General features: G+C 51.1%; 8 protein-coding genes across 8 annotated transcripts; 4 read left to right on the forward strand and 4 right to left on the reverse strand.

Annotated features, from left to right (window-relative positions):
• Position 1: 1 nt before the first annotated feature.
• Positions 2-626, reverse strand: PC9H_010680 (uncharacterized protein; the record flags this gene model as incomplete). Its single annotated transcript, XM_036780173.1, has 3 exons — positions 2-426; positions 480-563; positions 614-626. The coding sequence occupies 3 exons, from the start codon at positions 624-626 to the stop codon at positions 2-4; spliced, it is 522 nt and encodes a 173-aa protein (XP_036627556.1).
• A 1,982-nt stretch (positions 627-2,608) lies between these two features.
• PC9H_010681 (uncharacterized protein) lies at positions 2,609-5,255 on the reverse strand (the record flags this gene model as incomplete). The annotated part of the gene is made up of 5 exons (XM_036780174.1): positions 2,609-2,939; positions 3,006-3,095; positions 3,457-3,728; positions 3,819-4,142; positions 4,206-5,255. The coding sequence occupies 5 exons, from the start codon at positions 5,253-5,255 to the stop codon at positions 2,609-2,611; spliced, it is 2,067 nt and encodes a 688-aa protein (XP_036627557.1).
• A 3,375-nt stretch (positions 5,256-8,630) lies between these two features.
• PC9H_010682 (uncharacterized protein) lies at positions 8,631-9,538 on the reverse strand (the record flags this gene model as incomplete). Its single annotated transcript, XM_036780175.1, has 3 exons — positions 8,631-9,026; positions 9,078-9,162; positions 9,351-9,538. The coding sequence occupies 3 exons, from the start codon at positions 9,536-9,538 to the stop codon at positions 8,631-8,633; spliced, it is 669 nt and encodes a 222-aa protein (XP_036627558.1).
• Positions 9,539-10,231: 693 nt separating this feature from the next.
• On the forward strand, positions 10,232-15,825 carry RIO1 (protein kinase rio1; the record flags this gene model as incomplete). The annotated part of the gene is given in 18 exon segments (XM_036780176.1): positions 10,232-10,544; positions 10,595-10,789; positions 10,842-10,984; positions 11,041-11,198; positions 11,253-11,617; positions 11,789-11,952; positions 12,140-12,287; positions 12,779-12,886; positions 12,983-13,185; positions 13,240-13,380; positions 13,392-13,532; positions 13,582-13,615; positions 13,682-13,717; positions 13,943-14,008; positions 14,057-14,487; positions 14,549-14,832; positions 14,894-15,665; positions 15,724-15,825. 18 exon segments carry the CDS (start codon positions 10,232-10,234, stop codon positions 15,823-15,825), a joined length of 3,804 nt encoding a protein of 1,267 aa, XP_036627559.1.
• A 73-nt stretch (positions 15,826-15,898) lies between these two features.
• PC9H_010684 (uncharacterized protein) lies at positions 15,899-18,726 on the reverse strand (the record flags this gene model as incomplete). Its single annotated transcript, XM_036780177.1, has 11 exons — positions 15,899-16,151; positions 16,307-16,400; positions 16,487-16,680; positions 16,904-17,081; positions 17,142-17,331; positions 17,490-17,684; positions 17,830-18,032; positions 18,091-18,344; positions 18,399-18,413; positions 18,467-18,543; positions 18,598-18,726. 11 exons carry the CDS (start codon positions 18,724-18,726, stop codon positions 15,899-15,901), a joined length of 1,782 nt encoding a protein of 593 aa, XP_036627560.1.
• A 492-nt stretch (positions 18,727-19,218) lies between these two features.
• On the forward strand, positions 19,219-20,473 carry PC9H_010685 (uncharacterized protein; the record flags this gene model as incomplete). Its single annotated transcript, XM_036780178.1, has 3 exons — positions 19,219-19,705; positions 19,769-20,128; positions 20,178-20,473. 3 exons carry the CDS (start codon positions 19,219-19,221, stop codon positions 20,471-20,473), a joined length of 1,143 nt encoding a protein of 380 aa, XP_036627561.1.
• A 476-nt stretch (positions 20,474-20,949) lies between these two features.
• PC9H_010686 (uncharacterized protein) lies at positions 20,950-23,981 on the forward strand (the record flags this gene model as incomplete). The annotated part of the gene is made up of 9 exons (XM_036780179.1): positions 20,950-21,070; positions 21,131-21,178; positions 21,241-21,539; positions 21,592-21,629; positions 21,707-22,424; positions 22,486-22,798; positions 22,852-22,908; positions 22,985-23,563; positions 23,629-23,981. The coding sequence occupies 9 exons, from the start codon at positions 20,950-20,952 to the stop codon at positions 23,979-23,981; spliced, it is 2,526 nt and encodes an 841-aa protein (XP_036627562.1).
• A 434-nt stretch (positions 23,982-24,415) lies between these two features.
• Positions 24,416-26,552, forward strand: PC9H_010687 (uncharacterized protein; the record flags this gene model as incomplete). Its single annotated transcript, XM_036780180.1, has 6 exons — positions 24,416-24,802; positions 24,861-25,172; positions 25,234-25,280; positions 25,331-26,312; positions 26,370-26,484; positions 26,539-26,552. 6 exons carry the CDS (start codon positions 24,416-24,418, stop codon positions 26,550-26,552), a joined length of 1,857 nt encoding a protein of 618 aa, XP_036627563.1.
• Positions 26,553-26,734: the final 182 nt, after the last annotated feature.

Genomic DNA, 26,734 nt, shown 5'->3' on the forward strand with positions numbered 1-26,734 from the left:
CTTATACGCGCTTGTCCGTCTCGAAGTACACAGCCGCCTGTTGCTGCTCCTTTGTGGCATCATCGGTGAACGAGAGACGACTAGGACTGGTTATGACGCGCGGTGCGATTAGCAGAGGCCGCTCACTGACGATGAGCTCGCCGAGTTCGATATCCTGTGCTGCGACCATGCCCAGGCCTTTCCCTGGAATGTCTACGATGCTATATGCACATTCTTCCAAGTCAGAGGGTCGGTAGATCTCCTTCGGGAATTCTGGGTACTCGATCAGCTCGCGTTTCGCTGCAGCGCCGCGCAAGAGACACTCCACCGAATAGTGGCTGCCTCTAGGCTGGCTCGTATATATCGCGGAAGTGCTGGCAGTCGGAAGTTCGTCAGGACTATGCAGCACGGTTATTATGCCGCTGGTCTCATAGCCGCGCGATTTCGCTGAAGATGGGATAATTGAGACAAGGCGTACTCAGGTGCAGTCAAACACGCACAGGTTTGATCTTGGATTTTGAACTCTTCCACGAGTTTGCGAACGGTTTCTTCCATCTCACGATACGCAACTTGCTCCGGAGAATCTACTAGGGGTCGGTTAGTGGCATCAAAGTGGCAGACATTGAAGGCGTACTGTTCGAGTCCATGATGGGTTTCTGGAGTAGGACCAGTGGGGTCCCGACGGTTTATATACCCGCGATCCATGCTACAAAGAACTTGTGTGGATTTGTGGTCGTGGAAGGGGCGAAGGATCGGAAAACAAAGCATCGTGGTTACTTGGAGCTGGTTGGCCGTGGCCATCCTGAGCCTCTCCAAATGTCAAAGAGGCGACTCCTTCTCGCGCAGATACGAGGACGCATTGTCGCGTCCATTGATATTGGAGATGGTGAAGCTGGGGGTAAATTGTGTCAGCAATCTGCTAGGCGAATGCTGCTCGCGTTTTTTTGTTTTCCAACAACACTTCGATTCTGAGTGCTAGGGATTCCTTCTGACTTGCGCTCGTACTTCGGTGCAATCAAGTTGCTGAAGTTGCTGGAGCATCGACCGTAAGCTGTGAGTGATCTTCATTGTGGGCCGTTCTTCCCCAGCTGATTGTGGCCTTGGGATATCGCTTACTGAGGCCCCAGTAAGATATCGACTTGAACTAATTTGTATGAAGGACGGGCGCTCTTTCAAAATTTCACTGGTCACGCTCATTCGACCATCATGATCTTGTCCGACATGATCCTCAGTGTTTTGCCTAAGTCTGTGTGAGTCATAAAATAATGACTTAGCCGGACCTAGGCCGGAATATTTACCGTAAAATGACTTGAAAATGATTTTGTGGGTCCCTTTCGGGTATCGAAGAAAACAGGTCAAGTCAAGTCTGTTAGTGTCTAAGTCAGTCATGGAAAGTCAGGCCACCATGTTCAACGCAACAGTCGCTCACGGTCAGTGATGGTCAGGTTAAGTCAAGTACAAAACCGTTCTCAGGCAATAAAATAAATTCATACTAATAGTAAACATGATGCAATATATATATGTAATCTGGAGGCAGGCATAGTAGGTGGGGTGGGGTAGAAAGCCATTCATGGAGGCTGGCAGGGGTAGTTGGTTGGTACATGTAAGAAGGGGTGGGATCGTTTGGATACGAGGATATAGCTGAGTCATACATACAACTGGTTGGCTGGAGGCATCACATTGACGTTGAAATATAAGGTACTCACAAACCCCCTCCGTGTCCATGGCATGATGATTGCGTGTATTGAGTGGTCTGGAAGCTTGAACTTGAGTATGAGAGTCGGAATAGTTAGCGAAGCGCGTAGGGGAATGGGAATCCTGCCAGTAGTCTGTTTGCCAGGCGCGTGGATCCAGAGAGTTGGAGCAGTTGTTATCCACACGGGGCGCGTTACGGCGAGAAGAGATGTCGAGAGCTTCAATTCGGGGCCGCATTGAATGCCCCAAGTGTTGTGAACGGTTGTCGAAGAAATAAGTGGACATTGGGGAGGAGTTGAAACGTCGAAACGTTGAAGTCCAACAATTGAACTGGCCATCGAAATCAAAAAAGATTATGTAATTGAAGACAGGGGGGCACCAGCGCCTGTCACCAGTATTCATGCTCTTCCAAGTCTCTCGTCTCGTATCTAAATACCACTGCATTATCCGACATTCAGCACCCTCAGGATACCCCCTTTGTCACTTCCTGAGCAACTGCTCTTAGGCTAGAGCCTTAATGTTCTCTCGATTAATGCATCTTCGCCCCTGGGATTAGTTCCCCTTACATAAGCAATGTCTGAATCCTATTACTTTACGCTCCCATTCCCAGTCAAACTAAGTCACTGTAAGTTTGCTTTTCACTGACTTAGATTTCGTCGGGACCTTCCGCACAAGATCAAAAGAGGAAGGTGCCGGAATTTTTACATCAAAAGTACGGAAACTGACGAATTCCATCAAAAAATGGACTTACGTGGACTTTATACTGACTTAGGCAAAATACTGAGCATGATCTAAGACTCAATTCAAGAGATATGTGTATTTCGCTTGTGGCTTCTCGATTATCGAGTGCAGGAATTACGCTCATGCTTCTCTATTACCCAGATGGCCATGATAAATTGTACTTTGTATGTTGTAAGTAACGGCTGCGGCCTATTTAACCAACGTAGTGCGTGTAGCCAGGGATCTTGACCTTGGGTTTGAGCTTGCGGAGGAGTTCTTTGACGGCATTATATGCAGCTTCGAAGACCTCGAATACGCCTGCTTCATCCACTTTGGGATCCTCCGCCTCAGCGGGTATGCGAGCGACTAGCTCGATGGCTTTGGGGACGCTGGTAATGTCCTTGACAACCGACGACACGGCAGATGTGTTTGCTGCGTCAAGAGGGCGAGCGAGCGCAGAAGAAGCAACGAGGGCAGCGATGAGGAATTGGGTACGCATGGTGGCCTCCGGGTTTGGAAGTGATAATGAGTGACGGTTGGGAGACCTGACGAACTGTTCCAATAAAGTGAGTTAGTATCTGTGCCCAAGTGAAAGTCAACAAACTGCTTACAGGATTGGACAGCGGGGGTTCGCTGAGGGTTGACGACGACGAGCGAGGTTATTTATACCCCCTTCGTGTCTTCCACTTGAATACCGCCATCTCCCTCAAGAATGCCTATCGCCGAACATGATTTAGTACGCGCTGGTAGTTGATTCTGCCTCTGGTCGTTTATGCGATTGATTCCCATGCTAGGCATTCATTTTATCAATCACGGCTCACTCGCTACCAATCAAGCGCTGCCGCCCACGGTCCCGACATGTTACTGCTACACTACTCACAGAGAAGTAATATCACGTTATCTCCGCGCACCTGCGTTGCTTGCAATCCTTTGACACTGGACCAAACCGGACCGTCACAGGCGAAAGCTCCTTACTGCATCGGTCTCCCGAAGCCGATACGGTGTCTATATTACATTCATATTGTACAGGATACCGTGCTCTACTTGGCCTCCACACTCGACAGCGCGAACCCTTTGTACCCAGCCTTCGCCGTGTTCTCCACGATTTCGTAATACTGGGGAACTCCTCCGCCCCAATTTAGCACCTCGACCTTCTTCCCTGGAATATTCGACCCCAAGTACCACGACTTGACCTTGCTATCCAGGGGCACGGGCGTCACCTCCTGCACCCGTCTAGTCCACTCCTCCTCCGCATCATTCTGTGCTTCTATCCGGGTATAACCATTCTTCCTCGCGCTGTCGACGAAATTAACGATCCAGCCACCTTGCATCTCCTGTAGGGGAACGTGTGCGCGAACACGGGGTAATTTTGATATGTGAGTATCAAAGCCAGAAATGCGGATCTAGGAGGGAAGCGTACTCACGGCGCAATAAGGACCGTTGCAGAAGGCGGTAGGACCATGGGGGCCGTAGACCCAGAACATGTTGGGGAAGTCGGCGGTGCTGACCCCGAGGTAGGTGCGGAGGCCTTGCGCCCACTTGTCACGGACAGTGCCCTTCGGTCCTTCTATGTCGATCTGGGTAATGCCCCCAGTGACGGAGTCGAATCCCGTTGCGAGAACGATAACGTCGAACTCTCGCTCGACGCTGTCGGCTGTACGAATGCCCTTGGGCGTGAATTCAACGATGTCGGTCTCGCTCATGTCAACCAATTCGACGTTAGATTGGTTGAAGATCTCGAAATACGACTAGACGTGAAGATAAATACGAATCAGCATCGTTGCTAGGCCAGCAAATAAACTAGTACTAACGTGTTCGCAACTTATGCGTTTGTGGCCGAAGGGATGTGGTTTGACGGCCGGCGCTAGCTTCTCCTGCATCTTCTTATCTTTGATTCTCGCTAGCGCCTTCGTGCGCCAGAATGCATAGAGCTCGTCGTTTCTGATAGGGTCGGTGCCCACGTCTTCGTGATTGCCAAGCCATATGCGGAAGCCCCCCTGCACCCAGAGTTCTTCGAAGAAGATCCGCCTCGCTTCTGGAGTGAGATCAACCAGCGGCTTAGGGGTCCAAGTATAGTCCAGGCCGATGTACGTTTGCGTGCGCCGTTTGTAATAAATGGGGTAAAGGCCTTCGTCCTTCAACTGTTGTTGTTCCTTTGCCTCTACCGGGCGGTTAAACATAGGGACGGCGAGATTGGGGGTGCGTTGGAATACGGTGAGGTTCCCGACGACGGGACCTATTTCTTGGATCACTTGTACACCGGTCGCGCCGGTGCCGATAACTGCAACCCGCTTCCCTTTAACCTCTACTCCCTCCTTAGGCCAACGACTGGTATGATGTTTGACTCCCTTGAAGGTGTCGAAGCCCTTGAAGGCTGGGGTGTAGGGTTTCGACGCGAAGCCGGTGCAGAGGGAAAGGAAACGTGCGTGCACCGTTCTTCCATCGTCGAGCGTGACTGCCCAGCGGTCCGTTGTAGTGTTGAATTTCGCGGAGAGGACACGAGTGTTGAAGACGACATCGCGGCTGATGTCCAGCTTCTCATCAACGTGCTTGAAGTACGCCTCCAACTCGCCCTGTCCCGGGAAGCGCTCCTTCCACGTCCAATCCTTCCACACCTCCTCGATGCTGAATTCGTAGATGGGGATAGTGGTGTCTACGCGGGCGCCGGGATAGCGGTTCCAGTGCCAAGTCCCACCAAGCTCGCTCGCCGCCTCGATGGCCTTGACCGAGTACCCGCGCTTGCGGAACTCGTAGAGTTGGTATATGCCGGCAAAGCCGGCACCGACCAGCAGAACGTCGAGCTGCTCAGGCAGATTAGTTGTTGTGGAGGTGGTAGTAGTGGTAGCGGCCCGTGGTGTCATTGTAGGATGATCCTCGATGAGAGTATAGATACGGTACTTATATTTCCTGGGGTGTACCACGCAGCTGTGGGATAATACATCAACAGTTTTTCCGAGTAAGATTTAACTCGAGTGTGCTGCATGCACATCTTCCTAATCCGTGCGTCGGGCTCAGCCACCGCCTCACATTGGGTCCCTGACCCACAGGACTCGGGTTGTAAGTGGGATGTAGATCGATCGATCGCTCCGTCGATCAGAGCACGGCAGTAACGCCTTACCGAGGTCCAGGCGTCTGTTATAAATTTGGGTGAACAAACGGTCAGGTTATATCCAATGCGCCGTACAAAGAAGATGGGGGCGGCCACACACCAGGGTCGTAGCATTTCGCGATCGCTAGTGATAGACTCAGAGGAATTTGATGCTGTAACAACCTTCATGCTTTGATGATAAGGATTACTCGGCTCCGTACGGTACCTATGTCAGATACAATTCACGATACACTTCTGGGGTGACCGGTGGTTCTAGAAGTGGTAAGACGTATAATATATTCTGGAGTTGGCCGTGAGCGCAATGCGACAATGGGGAATATTTGCTCGGGGAGATAGGTAAGGCTGCTGCGCTTGCAGTTTTGCGGAGGGTCATCATGATATGCGGGAGCAACATCTCTCGCAAGGCGTTTCGCAATGTGCATATGGCGGACGCTTGGTTGCCGGTGGTGATCTGCTTCGGTTAGATACTTTCTCTGGCGGTGGAAGCACTGCCAAGATTGAAAGTTGGGGTGGCGGAAGGCTTCGACGTTAGAAACAAATAAGCACAATTACCGGCGAAATCTGTACTTGCCGGCATCGTACCTCCAGATACAGCTCAACATTTGCTCCAACGAGCAAATTCACAGCTGAAGTATGTACACTAAAGTTTCCACTGGGACCGGCCATCACCCTGATAAAAGTCGTTTAATAATAGTGCTCTCATAGGAGGTAAGTCCTAGCTAAACTCGAGTTCACCCCGGGACAAACGGAGGATACGTGTGCGACTATTCAACTATTCAATACCTGTTGGAGATGATATTCTGCGTTTGATAGTACCAGAAGTTGCTTTCGGGTTCCCCATTTTCTTGTAGGCATCGCAATACAGAGGTGGCCCTTCGCCCCATAGCAGCGTCTTGACACTTTCCTGTGACCACACCAAGAATCGCATGCCGCCAGATACACGTCGACGCGCTATCTTGGTGACTACTCGCTTATGACAACTCCCTCCGCTTCTATCTTCAAGAAGCCGCTTCGCGTATGGAATGTAGTTGATGATCTAGCCACCTGCAGCCCCTATAAATAATATGGAGAGGGGATCGACGGACATGTCTTTCAGAGGGCTGACTCACGGCACAGGTGGGGTAGGATCGTGGGGCCCATGAACATGTCGGGGAAATCAAAATCAGCACAGAGCCCGAGGTAAGATTTCGCACCACGCTGTCACTTGTCGTAGATGGACCCATTGATTCCCACTGTATCTATTTGGGTGGAGCCTCCGTTGATGGAGTCAGCACGAGAATATCGAATTCTCGGTGCAAATGCCCTTGATTATATGGTCGGGCGGTTTAGTTTAACCACATTGAAGTGAGATTGGCCCACGACTTGAACGGTATAACAGCCCTGTATGAGAATTTATGAACGCATGCAGAGGACGAAGCAAGTCACTAGCATATTCTGGGCGTCTGAGGCACCCCATGCGCCCCATTCGACGCCAAAGGAATCCCCATGAACATGAACGTGGTACGGTGATTGGGTTCGAGTTGACATAGATATCTAGATGCTAACTCGCTCGCACCAGATCTCGCCACGCTCTTGTTGCGATCGTCTGTATTCAGAAAGCCACGAGCGAGATCTACTTCAGCCCCATGTCTCTTGAGTTGGAGTACTTGAGTGGTGCTCAGAAGACTTTTTGATGTCGTCTAATAATGGATAAGGGGAAGGCTACGATCCGCTGGGGAAGAATGGCCCTAATGAAGATCACTTACACGCTTGTAAACGAATCAATGGATGATATAATAACCTGGCTACGCTGAAGTATGAGCACAAAGCGGGATGCCCTCACGCTCGAAATCGAAACCACGAATTAGTAGACCCCCGCGAGCAACAGTGTAAACCAACAAAGGGCAGCAAGTAGGTCGTCTACTCTGTCCAGGATTGGCATCGTTCACGCCATAGCGAGGTTTATCTTACTAAGTGTACGGCGTAGTGGGACCACCGCCCAACAATCGGTAAATGTAATATGTCTTCATGTTCATTGGAAGGGTTAATACTATTCAAGGACACTGAGTGACTCTAGAAATCAGGTTGGTTGAAAACGGCCCTACCCAAGAGGAACGAAATAACTCACAGCGAAAACGTCTTATCTCAAAGTGAGATACCCTCGAATTACGACCTTGCCTGTACAATTTATATCCCAGCATAACATATAGCAGCCCAGCGCCATCGCTAATCAGCCTTGCGTCTCCCTACGACAACTCATACTCCGGCCTGACCTCCCTCAGTGCTCCCATCCTCATGCTTGCGATACGAAACCGGTAGCGAAGGGTATATGTAGGGGGTATTTTAGCCTGCTGTACACTGCAGCAAGGGCCTGCAATCAGAATTGTTATTGACTGGGTGCATGCTCACATCGCAGTGGTCGTGATCATGGGACACAATCACGTGCTTTTCTGGGACAGACAAGAAAGTCCAAGACTTGTTCAAGACACTACAATCGAAATGAAACTTGAGCTTGACGGCCTGGTGAGTACATAGGCTACGATCAGCCATCTCAACATTGAGACGGGTTGTGACTCCGTTCCAAAAGGTCCTATCATGTATCGTTTCGTTACTTTTTCGCGTACTAAGAGTCACTTCGATTTTGACGATCCAAACTTGCTCGCGTGCCATCAATGAGGCACTATGTGAGCAAAATCATGCCCATGGGGAAGGTTCATAGACAACCGTAGTTACTTGGTGCCATCTGAGATTCTGAGTTGATGCATTCGCGCGGGGGTGTAGGGTTCTCGAGGTTACATTTTCGTAGTAGGCAGCGTTGAACCGGCCTCATTGCTCGTTTCCCGGATCCGACGGCATAAGGCTGAGTATCTGTGAAGACGCCCAGTACAAGTCTACTAACTTTCACCAGTTTCCGAATTTCGACAGCGTCACGTCCATGAAGGAATTACTCCGGACTTTCGCGAGCAGTGTGACCGCCGTAAAGAAGACAAGTGACCACAGCCTGTGAGTAGTATGGGTAAGTGACACTTAGACCTTAGCGAAATCTTGCAGCACACCCATCGGCCCCTGGCGATCCTGACGATCTCGAGTGACTGCATAGGGCACAGTGCGCCAATTCGGAGGAAAGTTGCAGAGTCTGATTACATGGCTAAATCCCGAAAAGCCAACCGAATAAACCTTTGCCCTCGTTCATCTTCCCCCTCGCTTCCTTCTCCCTCTCCTTCGCCTCCCATTGGTCCGCGTATTCGACGACAATCGCTCCATGGTTGCTCTCTAAGCTCAGCTCGTCCCATTCATTTTTCCTCCCGTCATTTCCGCGATCGTCGTCGACGTCAGGGTAATCGCCAACGAAACACTTCTTCGTGTGCCCATCAGCGGTCAACGTGGCATTTCCCATGAGTTCGCGACAGAGATGTACGCTGCCGGTGGATGAAGAGGCAGATATGAGGCCGTGGAAGGAACGGGGGATGTGGATATACAGAGCACCGGTATTAGACGTCGCTGTGAGGTGGAATTTGGGAGGCGGAGAGCCGTCGACGGATAACTACGATATAATTAATAAATGGCAACAAGAGTTCAAGTGAGATTGCCATACGATTTTCCCCATAATGGTGCCAGTGTTCGAGTGAAGTACAATCTTAACCCTCCGAGGCATCGCATCCCCATCCCTCATGACACCACTGCCACCGCTATCAACAATCCTGGCTACTGCATCGATCGTCGCAGTCTGTGATCTCAAATTCAAAGTATCCCTCGCACTCTCGTGAGTACCCGCCACTGAGTCCGAGAGCAACACATTCGGCACCTTCAGCGATGGGTCGAGGATATATTGGTCTTGAATTAGCCCGTTGGCGATGTAGGCGTATACCCAGTTGCACGGGTCAGGAGTGGTGGGACATCGTAGAAAGTTGCCAGATGTGATATATCAGAAGGGCGTTCCACGGGTGGTTCTGGTGAGGCAATTTCAGTATAAGGAGGAGGTGCGTCGGGTGCGGCATGTTCAGAGCTTGCTAAATCAGCTAGCTTATCGTCGGTACTGTCACTTGGGAGGATCATCGTTGCCTATAGGCAGGAAAGGTCGGGATGCTAGAAGAGTAAGAGTGTTATACATCTGCCGAGCCTTTGTAGGAGGCCATTGGGTGCTGCGCACTGGTGCTACGATCAACACGAGTTCAATTAATTCTCGGATTCTCCAAACTATGTCAAGGTGAGGCCAGTTGCAACCCGTGGACAATCATCGTGACATTCTAAGTAGACCACGACTTTAATATTCGTTAATTTGGGAATTAGTGAGGCTTGGACTTGAGTCGTGGCATCGAAGAAACTTCAAGAAAGTGGTGTAAGTGACCGTGTAAAGGAAGAAATTGAGAGATCGAGTAAGCGCCCACCCATGCGAAGGTGGCGGGAAAATATTTCCAAACCCGAGCACTTGTCGGTTTAGATGTTGATCACAAACTTGTGGTTGAATCGAACTTGCATCTCGGAAGAATCAATTTGACACGGCTGGCTACGTGTGCTCTCCCATCTGCAAAGCACGCTGAGTGCCCGCACGGACGTTTTCTGTTGCAGAGTCATCATCATAAGTTCATTTTTGCCATGTATTTCTACGCAAGATACACTCTAACGGGGCACTCTCTGGTTACTGTGTACAGGAAGCCGGAATAGAGAAAGCGGCAGCAGGCCTTGTGCTTGATCTGCCACGAACCACTCCGCTGCAGATATTGGGCTGAGCAGCCAAAAACACGCGATATGCCTGCCAGGATCACACCAGTAACTGAACGAACTGCCCTTGGGCAGGCAGAACATGCGGAAACTATGACCGCATCGCCTAGCGCCCCGCCTGCGAAGAAACAGGTAAAACGTCAGGCAAAATTAACCGTTGACGGACCTTCGGCTGCAAAGAAACGTCGTATTTCCAAGACCACGAAGGAAAAGCCATCGCCATCAACGCGTAAGCAGTCTATCAAGAAGGATAGGGGGGCCGCTACCACTGTGCTTGCTCCTGAGGCTCCAGACCCTCTAGTCGGTATCGTTTCTTGCGTAGGGCAACCGACGACAGCAGGTAGTTTCCGCCGATATACTCAGCGTAACCGAGTTCATATAACGATACAGAAAGTGGGAACCCAGATTCGCTCCCAGTTGTAGGCGATTATGCTGCAGCAACCGCCATGGTACCGGTCAGCGCTGGCCCCAGTAATCTCGAGGTTCCCATGCACCGGCCTGGGAAGCCGAAGAAAGTGGTTGACCCAGGAGTACTGCGCAGTGCTGGCACATCACGACGAAAACCAACTAAGCGCTCCGCAAAGTGTTGGTCAATCAAAGTTTTCCCCTCAGTTTCCAATCTCACAATCCCTCGCAGATGCCGACAACAACGCATGTCAAGTGCAATGGAAAGTTGTTACGCCGCCGAAGTCTTCTGAAGACAAGGACCGAGGCCTTCACAATGCTACCGTCGAATATAGTGATAACAATCCTGAATTACGACCTCGTGTATGGGCGTCGGTATGCTTTGTTTCCATGAGTCTTTCGTTTCGGAGCAACGCATTGATCTTCGATAGTGTAGAGAAGACCTCGTGCATGTCATCCCGGAACTCTCGAAACCCACCAACGGACTGTCGTGGAAGTCCCTAGAAAGTCCCATAATGCTGCTCGAAGATCAGGTCAGTGTAACATGGAGCGCCGAGTCTCAGAATATGATGACTTTGGAATTGTCGATGTATGTAGTTGTAGCTTCCGGATTTTCACGTTCGCTCGCTAATCCTCTCTGTAGGACGCAAGAATATTTATACCCAGCGAAACCCTTACCTGCCTCTCCGCGACACTTACGCGTGGACCCCGTTCTGGAGCCTGAAGACGAGCCGATGACACTCATCCAGGACAACAACGAGGACCAGGACGACTTGTCTGAAGCCCTTGCGACGGCCGAAGAAATCACTCAATCACAAGAAGTCTCTGATGAAGAACTCCCTCTTCTCCAGCACCCCGATCATTCTCCCAAAGCTCAGACTCCAGAGATCTCACTAAGCAAAGCAGAAGATACTCCACTAGGCATTACGATGCTAGTCAAGAATTCTATGCCCAGCACTATTCCTACATCCTTCCCCTCTGAGCCTAGTTCCCAGATGATTGCAAACGGTGTAGCGAACGACCGTCAAGCTCTTACAGGACCCCACCAAGGCATAGGAGCTTCAGTCAATGCACCTTCAAAAGAGGATTCGGCAGCGGCCAGGGCAATAACGAAACAGACTACGTCTGGATTGTTGTCCACACCCTACCCCGTTCATCTCGAATACCAGGCAATTGCAGGTGAGCCGGCGGACAATCAGCAGCAAGCGCCTGCACCACCCCCACAAGTCATGGAAACATCAGTCAATTCGCCCAAGCAAGACATTCCGACGCCGGTTGGGGCGATGACAGAGAGTTATATGTCTGAACTCCCACCCGCGCCCTCACCCGACCCCAAATCCCAGGTAATCGTGGAGGGAAGCGCTAACAATCAGCCGATACCCGCCGGGCTTCCTCAGGACATAGAGATTCTAGTTAATGCCTATATAAGAGGGATTCCTGTTGTGCTTGTTGCACCACGCGAGAAACTTCCTATTGTGCTCAGCCAAGATTATGGCTGGGTGATACTAGGGTTCTATCAAGTTACTGCAGTCACAGTTGGTCGATCTTTCCCCAACATTTCCAGGAAATGTCATTGAAACCCTCGATCAGGAGGAATTTATACCACAGGAAACACCCGTAAAAGGGCGGTCCACCACCCGCTTCAACTGGCGCTTCCGGCTCAAGTGGTCGCCTGGAGGTGAATACTTGTTGTCTGACAACACCGACGCGGTCTTGAGACCTTGGTGGCGGAATGACTCACATCCACTGCAGCACGAAGTGATTACAACTGTGTCCTCGGAACACTACCAAAAAAGACGGGACGAGCATACCACAGCGTACCCTCAATTCGGCGACGTCGGCCAGAAATACAATTGTCTAATTCCCCTCTACTTACTCCACATGCCTGGTCAGGTTGATGACGACGCAAATTTCCCATCTGGTTGGTTTTGCATGGATTGTGGACGTCTGAACCCTCAGGTCTACTTTAGACACCGGATCTGCTTGAGCAGAGCTTGCAAGGTATCGTTGACAAACGGCAGTTGTTGTACTGTGCTGACAGTGCACGCTGCCAGGATAAACCCTTGGGAAGAGGATACGCCCTAGAGCTTCAGAAAATACGACAGCCCCAGGATGCGATGCCTTTTGCGACACCCCTTCAGTGCCCCCCATTGACTCCTCTACATGTAGATGACAGCGGCACAACGACATACGACTATTCATCCGTCCTTTCTGTGCCCATACTGATCAAACATATATTCACGCACAATCGAAGCAGCCTGCAACAAGATGCAACTCGTGTGTTCCGCGATATTCAGACTGACATCCTATTGGAGCAAGGAAGCTTGGGTATGCCTGTCCACGCCTGCTATTCTATTTCCTGATACCTTGTAGATTATGCACATTTCTCGTATGTGGTCGGTGCCGATTTCTTGGGTATGGGCGTCAAGAAGCTCTATTGGTCGGAAGCATCGGGAACTGTCACGAGCGAAGCAGAACGCCTATCTCGCCTTGCTGAACAACGCGGAGATTTCAGAGTTAGCCGATTTTCGCCTGATGTCACGGTGATTGCCTGGCCGAGCGCAGGAACAACGAAAGTGAGCGTTTCTGCGAATCGTTATGCTGAATGATGTCTTCAACCGAATTTCAAGCAAACGCAAGTCCTGAAGGCCCGAGAAAATGCTATTTGCGTCCAGTGTTTGGGCAGTAGTGCGTTGATTTCGCTCTGTGCCCTGCCTACACCCGAAACATCGGCTAGCATCAAGGAAATCGACTCTACGACTCGCAGTAAGGTATCTACAAGGAAAGGAAAGAGCAAACAAGACGATACGACAGGCTCTCTGGTTCAAGCGTCGTTAGAAGTCCTCCAGAAGAGAAAGAAAAACAAATGTCCGTGTCGCTTGTCCACGGTGACATCCTTGTCATCTGGGGGCACGATGTGGAGGTAAGTCCTTTCGTAGAGATTCCTCAACTTATTTAACGTGTTCCTTTAGTTAAAAGTGAAGCGAAATCACGCAACAACGATTTGTAAGTAATATCTCCTCCAGTCATCCTCTTGAGATCTCACGAAGCTTTTAAGTGATGATTGTAAAGGTTCCACTGAGGGCCAGACGGCGTTCGGTGACATAGGTATCTATTTATGCTTATTATTTTCCAATGCCAAAGTACTTCCGATCGCCAAACCTTAAATATATAGCACCCCTTTCTCCAAAATCCTTGACCTCAATATGTCTATTCAACTAGGGCAGTTCGCCGATGCGCCCATTGACTCTACCAACAGAGATGGCCATACATACATAGATGAAGATAATGCAGATTGGCCTGAATCCAGCGATGAACCACTATCTGATCTAGATGATGATATTGGCGAGGACGTTAGCATTCGAGTCGAAGATGAAGATTGGGAAAACGCTGAACGAGGTATGGTCAATCGGAATACCGTAGCTTAGATCTGAACGACGAAGATAGATTTCACGAAGCAGTATAACCGACTACGCCAGCATGTTGCTGTGCGCGCTGGAGTAGCGCAGAGTTCACAATCCTCCATCGATCACTCAAGCAAAGTCGCGGTTCTGCCGGCCGTAAACCATCCACAAAGTCGAAAATTAGCCGTGTCAAACGCGACCGCACTTTCTCATTCGCCAGACAAGACGGCGGACCAGCTAGAGGCGCTGTCCAAATATGCGTCTCGGATATCCAAGATAGATACGCCATATTCTCAGCATATGGGTGTAGGCGTGAACCGAAAGGGTCCCAGCTCGTACGCAAACATGAAGGACAAAGCCGACCGTGCTACCACTGAACAAGTCCTGGATCCTCGAACGCGGATAATTCTCTTCAAAATGATTGGCCGTGGCATACTGCAAGAAATCAACGGTTGCATCAGCACGGGGAAAGAAGTAAGAGTTGGCAGCTCGCGCAGGTTCCATCATTTTGTTTATTTATGAAGTAATCTTGAAGGCCAACGTCTACCACGCTCTGTCACCTGAAGCCGTCCATCTTGCGGTAAAGATATTCAAGACTTCCATTCTGGTCTTCAAGGATCGAGACCGCTATGTGGCTGGCGAATTCCGCTTCCGTCGAGGGTACAATCGACACAATCCACGAAAGATGGTTCGACTCTGGGCCGAGAAAGAAATGCGGAATCTCAAGAGGCTGTCGATGGCCGGTATCCGATGCCCTGAACCTGTCGAGGTGCGGGAGAACGTCCTTGTCATGAGGTTCCTTGGGGATTCTGAAGGATGGTAACTTGATGTCTACCCCAGCTAGGCTTGATTCTCCTTAACCTGACATAACGTCTTCTAGGCCTTCCCCTCGTCTTAAAGACGCTCAGTTACCCGAGGGTGCATTGCCTGGACTGTATCAGGAGCTGGTTCTCACCACTCGCCAGCTTTATCACCAGTGCAAGTTAGTGCATGCGGATCTCTCAGAGTACAATATTCTCTACCACGACTCCCACCTCTTCATTATCGACGTCTCGCAAAGTGTCGAACACGACCATCCGTCTGCTTTCGATTTTTTACGAAGCGATATCACCAACATAGAAGAATTCTTCGGAAGGTTAGGCGTCACTTGTTTGGGCCTCAGAAGAACATTCGACTTTGTGACGCGAGATCGGCTATCCCCAGACAGTGACGGGGAGCCAGTATCTGACGCAGAGATCCTGACAAATTGGCTTCGCAACCCAGAACCTCGCGAAGATGGGTCACCCCACGATGGCGTTGGCGAAGGCGGGGACGGTGACATGCGACAGGCGTCCCTATCAAAGCACGAGGACTCGGTTTTCCTTCATTCTTATATTCCACGGTCACTGAACGACGTACTGGACCCGGAGAGGGACATAGCGGCGGTGTCGAGAGGAGAGGCAAAGCAGCTCATCTACGCCAATACGCTCGGCATTGTCAACGAAAATGTTGCTGACGTAGTACCCGGTGGACACGACTCGTCAGTCTCCCAGGATGATTCTAGTGAGCCCGAAGATGAGGACTCCGACGAAGGAGACTCGGATGCTCCGATTGTTGGAGATCAGCGGCGCAAACCACGAGGACATCGCTTCGAAGATAAAGAAGCAAAAAAGGTGAGAAACCAGATAAAGTTTATCTCTGTTGGTCAACTCAATTCAATTGCTCCGGCAGGAACGAAAAAAGACGACCAAAGCTGAAGCAAGGGAGAAGCGCAAAAACAAAACACCCAAGGCAGAGAAGAAAAGACTTATCAAGAAAACGGCGCGAGCTTAATCGCATATCGCCGAGTATTAATAGTATATGGCTACTTTTAACCACCCCTTCGTAGATTTCATCCTCTTGACTCTCAGGCGTCCGTAATGCACCCCCTGCTTGCATCTGTGACGGTCTTGGTGTATTTGTATAGGGTACCTTTTGAGACCTTCAGAGGGGGCGCGACCCACTTGGCTCTCCTCGCTTCGAGTTCTTCAGGGGAAACTTGTAGATCGATGGTGTTCTTCACGGCATCGACAACGATAACATCTCCGTCCTGCACCAGGGCAATCGGTCCACCTTCCTGAGCCTCGGGTACAACGTGGCCAATACAGAAACCGTGAGATCTAAAACAAATCGCATTCAATAAGAATTTGATGATCAGAATGCAGTCCTGTGACCGAGGCAAGCAAGCTGTTAAAGAGAAGAGCAGATATCACGCAGCATGGAAGGGCGCTCTCGCGGGAACGAGGACGAATAAATAAAGTTCGAAAGTACTCACCCGCCGCTAAATCGGCCATCAGTAAGGCATGCGACGTCAAGGCCCAAACCTGCACCCATGATCAGACTCGTGGGCTTAAGCATCTCGGGCATTCCTGTCAACAAAAGCAACGGATAAGGAAAGACTTCGTCAGCCAAATCCACCGGCGCATGTGCGTAGAAGAACAAAGAACAAACTTACCAGGGCCTCCTTTCGGACCAAGGTACCTGAGAATGGCGACGGTTTTTTCGCCTTTCTTAATCGACTCGCTTTCTATGGCGCTTACAAAGTCCGTCTCTGAGTCGAATACTCTGGCTTTTCCTGTGAATCCAAGACCTTCTTTACCCGTGATCTTGGCCACAGCGCCACCAGGAGCAAGATTGCCTTTCAGGATCCTAGTAACCCACGTCGTTAGTAAAAATTCCCAAAGAATGAGGAGCGTGAGTGGTAGCAACGGGAAATGGGATCGAAGTGAAGGCACATAGAATGTAGCCGCTCGTTACGGCGCGAAGAAGGTCCAAGGCTAACGTCATGATGGCTTCGAAGTGGGGACAGAGAAAAATAAAATGGGCAAGAACGAGAGAGATAAGTATCGGAGCTTCACACGACATTGCATACCTGATGTGACCCGTCGATTTGATTGGATTGTTGAGAGGACGGATGACATCTTGATCATGGAAGGTCAGCTCGCCATACTTGTGTATCCACCGTTCCAAGTTGTCCCCGAGGGTGCGACCTGTCACCGTGATGTTGTTCCCGTCAATTAAATTATTTTTGAGCAGGAAATGAAGGATTTCTGCAAGCAAAAATTTAAACCGTTAAAGGAGTCGAGGAAAAACCGAGGAAGGATCCCTACTAGGTATTCCACCGATTTTATATATATGTTCCATAACATATTTGCCGCTTGGCTTAATATCGGCAATGAAGGGTATGCGGTCTGACACCTTCTGGAAGTCGTCGATGGTAAGGTGGATCCCGACTGAATGAGCTATAGCGATTAGATGCAGGACGGCGTTTGTTGAGCCGCCCAAGATCATAGTCAACACCTATGACCCCGCAAAGCGGATGTAATAAAATTCCGGCCGTCCGATAAGATCAAAGAACAAAGTTTCACGGTATCAAAAATCGATTAGGAGCGTCCATGCAAATTGTTGATACCCTGAGTTCAGCCACTGATCAGAAAAGGGGAATGAACATTACATACCATTGCGTTTTCAAATGCAGACCGTGTCATTATGTCCCGAGGAAGGATGTTTTTAGCGAGAAGGTTGTACATGTGTTCCCCAACGGATGCACATTCAGTGTGCTTGTCGGCTGACTCTGCCGGGAAAGAGGAGGAGCCAGGCAGGGTCATGCCAAGGGCCTCCGCAGCGGAGGCCATCGTATTGGCGGTATACATCTAGAACATGGGTTGAAACGACGATCGTTAATTTGTGTTTGAAACGGAGGCGAAATATACGATGAATGATCGTAATTAACGGAAATATACTTAGAATTAGGGGCTGGGGTTGAGGGGGTGAAGTTAGAATAACAATAAGACTTACGCCTCCACATGCACCTGGGCCGGGGCAAGCATGGCGAACTGTGTTGTACCTGAAGTGTTCAGCTTCAGGCGTTTTGCCGTCTTGCAGGAATTTCCCGTACGACTGGAACGCGGAGACGATGTCGATCTGGGGCATGCCGTCACATGAACCAGCACGGATCGTGCCGCCATAAACCATTATACCTGGTCGGTTCAGGCGGCCGACTGGGCGGAAAATAATGTCAGATATGATATTAGCATCCGCCAGGGGTTTGTAACGTACGAGCGATGAGGACGCCAGGCATGTTTTTGTCGCAACCTGGTACGACAACCATTCCGTCGAGATGGTGACCTCCTGCAGCTGTCTCAACTTGGTCCGCAATAAGGTCGCGTGATTGCAAGGAATATGACATCCCGTATGTGCCCATGCTGATAGCATCGCTTACACCGACCGTGCCGAACTGGTAACCAATCAGTGATGCCTTGTTCAAGGACTCTTTGATTTCCTTCCCAAGCCCAAGAATGTGGGTGTTGCATCTTTATGGCTTGTTCAACGATTCTGCCATTGGGTGGAGTTGAATGAAAACATACGGATTGCCCTCATACCTGACACGCGGCTTTAAGTTGGAAACCACGCGTCGCTGATGTGCAAAACTCACCACACGCTAGCCACGCCCACCATAGCCTTTTTAAAGTCCTCGTCGGTTTTGATACCGTCGGTCGCGTAAAGCATTGCCTATAACATGATGTTGAGATGCCACGTTGTGGGTGTTGAAAAGGGAAGCAGCACCTGGCTGGCGCCTTGGTCCTTTGGCTCTGTTACGAGCCTGCTGTAGCGGTTCATGACGGGGGCGTCGCGCCATCTGTGGGACGAGGAGAAGAGGCGTGTTGCGGCAGGCGTACGTTTGAGGCTGGACATTGTGGCGGTAGCAAATCACAGGCAGAGAATTGTGTGACTCGATCGCAAGTTGATGGACAGTCGCCGGACCGGCTGAGGTTATGTAAAAATTAAGGTATAAGGTCAGCTCAGGTAGATCGTCACCTCCTATCATCGATATTTCCTGAAACCGCCATTTCTGGGCTCGAGGAATGCAGACCATGGTCGTGAATTTGCTATACGGTTAAACACATGGGCTACTCTCAAAATCGATGGATAAGATTCAGTATATAAAACCCCTATCCACCATCCATCTCGAAATCCCTTTTTACCGCTTGGAAAACAGGACTCAGCGATCTACTCCTCCACGAGCCTCGGTATCTCTGCAAACCACGTTGCAGACTCTGCCTCTTTGCCGCCATATGCTTCCGTAGCTCCCCCCCCTCAAGCATCGAACGCCCTTCTCTGTCTCCAACCTCTCACTTAGCCTCCACAGAGAAGCTTCTCCTCCTTCAGGCAACTTTCATTCCTTATATGGAGGAGAAGAACACCAGTGAGCTACCTCCAAGCTTGCGACGCCATATAATAAGGCGCGACCAGCCTCCACAACCCATTTCTCACCGAGAGGGGCGATTTCACGATGATACCTTGCCGCCTTTGTCGGGGGCACCCCAAATCCCCCTTGGCGGCCTCCCCCACTATCATCCTGGCCATGGACGCGGTGCATCGGTCGTGGATCCAATTCGCCCTTTGCCTGGTCCCGCTGCCCTCATCGGTCAACGGAGCCCTAGCCCAGGTTATTCGAGCACCCCGCCTAGGCAGCCACCGTTCATTTCCAGCTCCCAGTTTCAGGAGCCGCCGAGGCATCCATCAGTGTGGCAAGAGGGTGAAGCGGGTCCTTCATCGCTGCAACACGCGCAACATTACAGAGAGCTCGGCGAGGGGCCCAGATATAGGTTGCCACGTATCAGCCCTCCTCCAATGCCTCCGCGTCCGGTCCAAATACGACCGCCGCCTCATCGTGAGCACCTTCTCAGTTCTGTCTCTTAATCGTAGACTTAGCCGATTGTGTGTTCACAACCAGCGCCTAGTTATGAGCCAGGGGCAAGACTCACACACTCTGAACCGCCACGAGCCTCATATCCATACCCTGAAGGCGGGGTATCGCAGTCATGGTCTGGTCAGTCTTACCCCAGCACATCTGCCGCCCGATACGAAACACATCCGTCTGCTCAACCGGATCCCCAACAGCATACTCGGCCTCTGCTTGCCAGGAGGGATGCCGGCAGCAGCACGCGCAGTGAAAGCGCCGATCCGCCCACACCGCTATCCAGAACACCCGAGGTTGTGACAGAGGGAGAGGGTCCGTCAAGGGGTCGCACGCCGGCGGTACGTCATCCCCGAGGACCAAGGAAGACGGAAGTTGCCTGCAATTTCTGCAGAGGTATGCAAATTACACCGGCGGTCTGCTCGAGTTACTGACTATGAGGCAGGCAGGAAGCTCCGTTGCGACGGGGGGCGCCCGTCCTGCTATAATTGCACGCAGCGGAATAAGGAGTGCTTTTACGAGGCACAGCCTCGAAGACGCGGACCAGGGCGGGCGCCTAAGGGATCCAAATCCCGACGACTAGAATCAGGGACGGCATCACCTTCCCAGAAGGGCGACTCGCCACCACCACAGACACCAATTTCGGAAACTACACAACAGTACGACGACGAAGGCTCGGAGGACGAGGACGAAGGGCATTCGAGCATGGGACCCTCGAGGCGGAGGGGGGAAGAGGGGTGATAATTCGGAGGTAATCTTGTATGTGGATTTGCCCACAGCAATAATGAGGCCGGAGTGTTGATGGATGATAGGCCGATCCGGTTTTCAGTTTACGTATCTGTTGCCATAGGCATGCATTCCATAGCCCCTGACACGAGTTGTGGAAGCGCATGGCTACGGCTCCCACGCATATGGTTGGGACTTATTGGCTCGGTTAATGGGATAACTCACGACTTACATAACTGCTAGTATAGTAACATTTCCTGTATAATTTATCCGTCTGCGAAATTATTTGATCCAGAAACCCCACCGAGCCAATCGGAGGAAAGCGAGGTTCGACCTGTCGGCTCCGTGAGCTTCCATCACCTTTTCTCTTTTCTGGATCAGCCCCGCGCCCGTCTGGCCTGCGGCCAAAACCTGGAGCAAGCGGTCTCTTCCACCGGATTCCTCCCTTCCTCCTCCTCTCCCTCCTCCCGTCCCCTCCTCCCCCTTTCCTGATGAACTCTCCAAATGACTCCCGGCTAAGACTCCCAGACGACGACGCCAGTGCAAAGCCCATCTTCAATGGCGCCCCCAACGGTGCCCAGCCCGGAGCAGACGTCCATAATGATCGTCAAGGTCAGTGGACTGCATCACAGCCTCAGTGTCTGCGCTTGTAGCCTAAACGGTTCGCTGTAGATAATTCCCGCCCAGAATTCAACTTGATGGTCGCCGGGTGCAGAGGAGGTCCGTGCTCTTCGAGTAGTGTGCATCGTGCTTGTGTGTATAACCCCCTTCAAACGGATCAGGCAAAACGTCCTTTCTTCGACTGCTGCTGGACACGAGCGACATCGCCCAGACAGCCTCCAAGGATCAGCTCGCCGCCGTCGCAAAGTTCGTTCAAGGTTGCAGCGGCCACACCAATCACATACGCACAGCATCCATCGACATCGATGTCAACACCGAGCTTAACGACGGCTTCCAGCAATTGACTCTGTCTCTCATCGACACCCCCTCCTTGGACTTCAGAGATGAAGTTTCTTCCGAGAGGCTCGTCGTGGAGATGCTCCGGTACATCGACTCTCGCTTCGCAGAGGGATTCGAAGACGTAAGTCAACCCCCGCCCGTTTCTCCGTTTTACTTGATTTACCATCCATCAGGAACGCAAGGCCTTGACGGGAGATCGATATATACATCTGTGCGTAGTCAACATTTCCGTTGCCGTTTCACAGCCCTTTGTCCGAAAAGGGACTCATGTCTATCCCGCCTTCTAAGATGTATATATTTTCTGGACCCAGACGACATCGTGCCTCCATCAGTCCCAGGCCCGCCCGCTCCGCTGGTACCTCGCGCCCGTACGAACAGCTTCTCCCACCAGTCGGACGTGGAACCGGTCATTCTGGAACCTCCCGTCACCAACCTCCCGCTCTTGTGCCGCCCAACGCTTCCACCGTCAGACATAACCACCATTAGACGCTTGTCGGCCCGAGTCAACGTCCTTCCCGTGATCGCCAAAGCCGACATGCTCTCCAATGACCGCCTTGCCGCCATTAAGGTCGCCATTAGGCGAGATTTAGCCTCCGCTGGTATTGGATTTGGTATTTTTGATATGGATACTCCCATCACCAACGATGATCACCTTCAATCATCGTCGTCTTCAATGAAGAATGAGCCGAACGGATATCCCGGTCACCCAAATGGACCTGGTTCTGCCAACATTACACCTCCTGGCTCCCCCGTCACTCCTTTATTGCGTTTGCCATATGCACTCATTTCACCCGATATCTATTCTCACAGCGACGGTGTTCAAAGAGTCGCCCCCTCGCGACACGAGCTAGTCATCCAGTACACACCGTTGTCCGCCGTCCCTTCGGCCCCTAAACTACCTCGGGGCAAGTACATTCGATCATACCGATGGGGCTCGATGGACGTCTTGGACCCCATGCACAACGACTTTGTACCACTTCGCGCCGCCGTCTTTCATCACATGGAGGTAATAGTTCTTCCGGTTCATCTGCTAGAACGTCTCTGACGCATTCTTCATGTCTGGCTAGACTCTACAAAAGTACACCCGCGAATATCTCTTTGACAAGTTTCGAATCGACTGTCAACCTTTGCAGCGGCCCACTTCTCAACATTCAATCCAGGGTACTCTTACAACCCCGCCGCACACTATCTCAGTTCTTTCTCATGCTACCCGGCCCATTTTGGCTATTGATACTGCCCCTCATCCAGCGCGACATCCTTCATTGTCCATGTCTCGTGCACCATCGCTACCCAGTGATATGCGTGGCGTGCCAATGAACAGAGCGCTACCTGACCTCAATACTCCCGCAGCCTCCTCGAGGGCCTCGGGCTCTGCCCCCAGTGAGCTGGTACAAGTGCCTCGGTTTATTCTCCGCGTTAACCTTTCCTTTTAGAAGCTTCTTCCAGGCAACGGACCAAAAAAATAACGGTGGCATGCAATTTCTGTCGCTGTGAGTTGAATGTCATACCCAATTCTTTGGGCCCTAACCTCATGCTGATCCGCGTCTAATCGTTGATCTTACGTAGCTCGGAAGCTGAAGTGCGATGGCGGTCGTCCGGCATGCGGGCAATGCGTCAAACGAAACAATCCATGTGACTACCAACCACAGAACAAACGCAGGGGGAACGCGAAGACGTCCAAACCCGATGAGAGTGAGAGCGATAGTGCGGACGATAGGTCTCCCGATGAGGAACCATCACTCTCCCCTGATGTTCCCTCGCTATCTCGCTCACGACGAAGTTCCAACGTGGACAAGTACCCAATAGAGAATCTTCCACCGCCCGTCTTGCCAGTCCCTGATGTTTCTCCGTCCTCTTTACCTCCATCATCACTCCCGCCATCATCCGTGGCGTCGTCATCTCGGTCGAAACCCTTGATTCCCGAAAATCGGCACTTATTTGCGGACAACGAGTTACCACACATCGCAACACTCTTGCCAGAACCTCCCTCGGCCGCGCCTATGTCTGCCCCCACATTGCCTATCATTCGACCTGCATCCGATCAACAAGCAGCACAAAGGAAGAGATCAGCCACAGTCCCTGGTAAAACTAACCGAGCGCCCACGACTTCCGGACCAAAAGTTGTGGCATGCAATTTCTGCCGAGGTTTGTCAAAAATGATCCTCACCAAAATATCAACGGTCGTTTAATGATGATTTTGTTTCTATCAGCACGCAAGACTAAATGTGATGGTGCCCACCCCGCTTGTTCGAGCTGCGCTCGTAGACAACTTCCGTGCAACTACGTGCATGACTCTGCGGGCGGCAATGGAGGTAGGAAAGGGGGTCGGCGAGCTTCTGGAGCTTCCAGAGGTCAACCAACATCGGCACCGGGCTCTCCCCCGTCTGCCCAATCGTCACGCATGGCTCCTACACCCGCCGATGCCTATGGCCAAGTGCGTGTTGATATGGACGTCGACGAACACGACCTTCAGTCGAAGCGCGCAATGGACGTCGACGAGATTGAGCGACCATCAAAGAAAGCCAAAATGGACGAGGACATCCCCATGACCAGCGGTGTATAAGGGGGAAAGAATTTGTATCATTCATTTCTTCAAGATTGTAGAATATCTTTGTTACGGTATTGTTGATTCTCCTTGCACCGTGTGCTTTCTTTACGCTTTGCTCAGTTCCCTTCTTCTCTGTCTCAGGGTATTAGCTGTGACCAAATGGGACAATGATTGTATTTTTTCTTGTTCATATTTCAGTTTTAGCTGGTGGTAGCTCGCTCGATACAATGTTGTCCCATCGAAATATAGACTTGAAGTACACGACGCCTTATTTCAGGCTGTAAATCTAATTTTTGGCAGCTGGTGGCAGTACGGCTTAGGCTTCTGTGCCACTTTTGGGTTGGGATGCACATGACCCTGAACAAACTGTATGTTTTGAGAATCCAGCGCTGAGCCTTGCACGATTCTCCTTTTCCTTCGCGCCACCACTCTCGTTTCTTCCGTTCCATATGTTTTCCTTCCGACGCAGGTCGAGCAAGAAGGCCCAGGACGCTTCCCAGATCCGCACTTCTCCTTCGCTTCCCGAGCTAAACAGCGAAGGTATCCCATGGCCCAAAAACCTCGTGGACGTGGCTTCAATTCGGCAGACACCACCTCCCGATCATCCACAACAAGGTGCGGTCAAAACATCTTTCCAGGGAGTCGATAGCAGTTCCACAATTCCATTCCATAAACCGTTTCGCGGGTCTCCAGGAAAACCACACGATGGGCCCATATTCTCTTTGTACATGTCCAATCCACCCTCGGCCTTTGACAGGCACAAGAATGAGCATGCTTCCATATCTGGTCGTTACAGCCAGAAGAGAGCTCGTGTACCACCTACGTTCAATCTCATGGTGAGCTTCGAAGACTCTAACATTCCGCGTCCACGGTGGAAGCTCACTTGCGTTCCAGGTTGCCGGAGCCAGAGGCACGGGCAAGACGTCGTTGTTACGCCTGCTGTTGGAAACTGCAGACGTATCACCAACCGCGACAGTTGATCAACGCGCCGCTGCCGACCGTTTCCTTCGTGGGACCACAAAGCCGACATCGTCCATCCAGACTGCCTGCGTGGAAATATGTGAATCCAAGTTCGACCGCATTCTCCTTACTGTCATCGACACACCTGGCTTGGAATTTGGAGAGGGACGCGAGTTGAAGTTGGAAAGGCAGGTGAACGGGGTTATGAAATATATTGACGCGCAGTATGCGGATACCATGAGCGAAGTGAGTTAACTCAGCCTTCAAGCCTCACATCGGACTAAGTAGCGTTGCGGCGAGCGATTAGGAGTCTAAGGTTGTACGTCAAAGTAAAGGCGATCAACACATTCATTTGTGAGTAATAACCATATTCGCCAGAATTGAATATATTTACGCTATGCCAGGTGTATATACATGATAGACCCAACGTCTGTCATGACTGACGCTGCTCGTCGTGCCTCCGCCTCTCTCCCAACGCGCTCTCGCTCAGAAGCTACCGTTTCAAACCATCTTCCAGACTTGATCCCGGACGTCTCAGGCGAATCTGACGACGATGACACTGACGCAGCATTGACTATGTCTCCTGCTGAAATTCGCGTCATTCGCAGGATTTCTGCCCGCTGCAACGTTATACCAATAATTGCCCACGCAGACTCCTTGACTGACGACAAGCTTGCTGCAGTCAAAGAAGCCGTCCGACAAGGCTTACGTGGTGCGGGCCTCGACTTCGGAGTCTTCGCCCCTGCCACCCCTTCGACAACTTCACCCTCGGACACCCCCAAACGGCAAACCCGTTTTACCGATTCCAACGGGGCCAACCCACCTACTAATGGGGACGCGCACGCAAGTGAGGAAGAGGACGAAGAAGAGCGAAATTCGCGACCAGTAGTCAGATTACGTCCCAGTAAACACCGCGCCTTGTCACGTTCGCGATCCCGCCGCGACCTCTCTGAAGCTGCATTGGATGTCACTCGACCTATACTTCCAGACATCGAAACAGACAGTGTGGCCAATGTTCGCTTCTCTGCTCATGTCGTTGCGCGAACCGACTTTTCGGATATGATGCCATTTGCTGTCATCACTCCAGAATCAACCGCTCGTCGCGCACGACCGATATCTACGGCCAGCCAAGTGTCGAGCGTAGCCCCTTCGACACCTGCGGCGACTTCAGACGATGGACATTCGCAGCATACGGAAACTGTACCGATGACTCCTGCCTCTGTTATCGCGAGTAGTAGGCGTAATTCGGCTTACCTCGACGGACCCCCTGACGACTTGAAGGGGGTGTTTGTACGGAAATACCGTTGGGGGACGATCGATGTGTTGAACCCTGACCACTGCGATTTTGCAGCTTTACGAACAGCAGTGCTTTCCACTCATTTGAAGGTACCTGCAACATCTCCCGACCTTTCCGAGGGGTGACTAACTCGTGCTTTCGAACAGGTGTTGAAGATACACACTAAAGAAGTGTTATACGAGAAGTATAGGACAGAGAAACTCCTTGCTCGTCGTGCAACTAGTCATATAACTGAGAAGGAGCAAATACGTCTGTTCGAAGGTAAGTCTTCGCTGTGTTCCCCTCATCCCCGCATGCTGACTGTAGGAACAATAGAACTGGGCCTGTAGATACGACTTGATATTTCCTTCCGCTGGTCTGGATTTTTTACACGGCAGTCTTTATGACACCGATCTCACACTGATTTAGCTTTCTTTCTTGATTTATTGCTCACATATTCCCTATTCTCTATTTACCCTGTGTATCATTGTAGCTTCTAATACGGATCCTAGCCTATGCGTTCTGCTCTGTT

The sequence above is a fragment of the Pleurotus ostreatus genome (assembly GCF_014466165.1).
Source record: "Pleurotus ostreatus strain PC9 chromosome Unknown scaffold_8, whole genome shotgun sequence".
NCBI lineage: Eukaryota > Fungi > Basidiomycota > Agaricomycetes > Agaricales > Pleurotaceae > Pleurotus > Pleurotus ostreatus.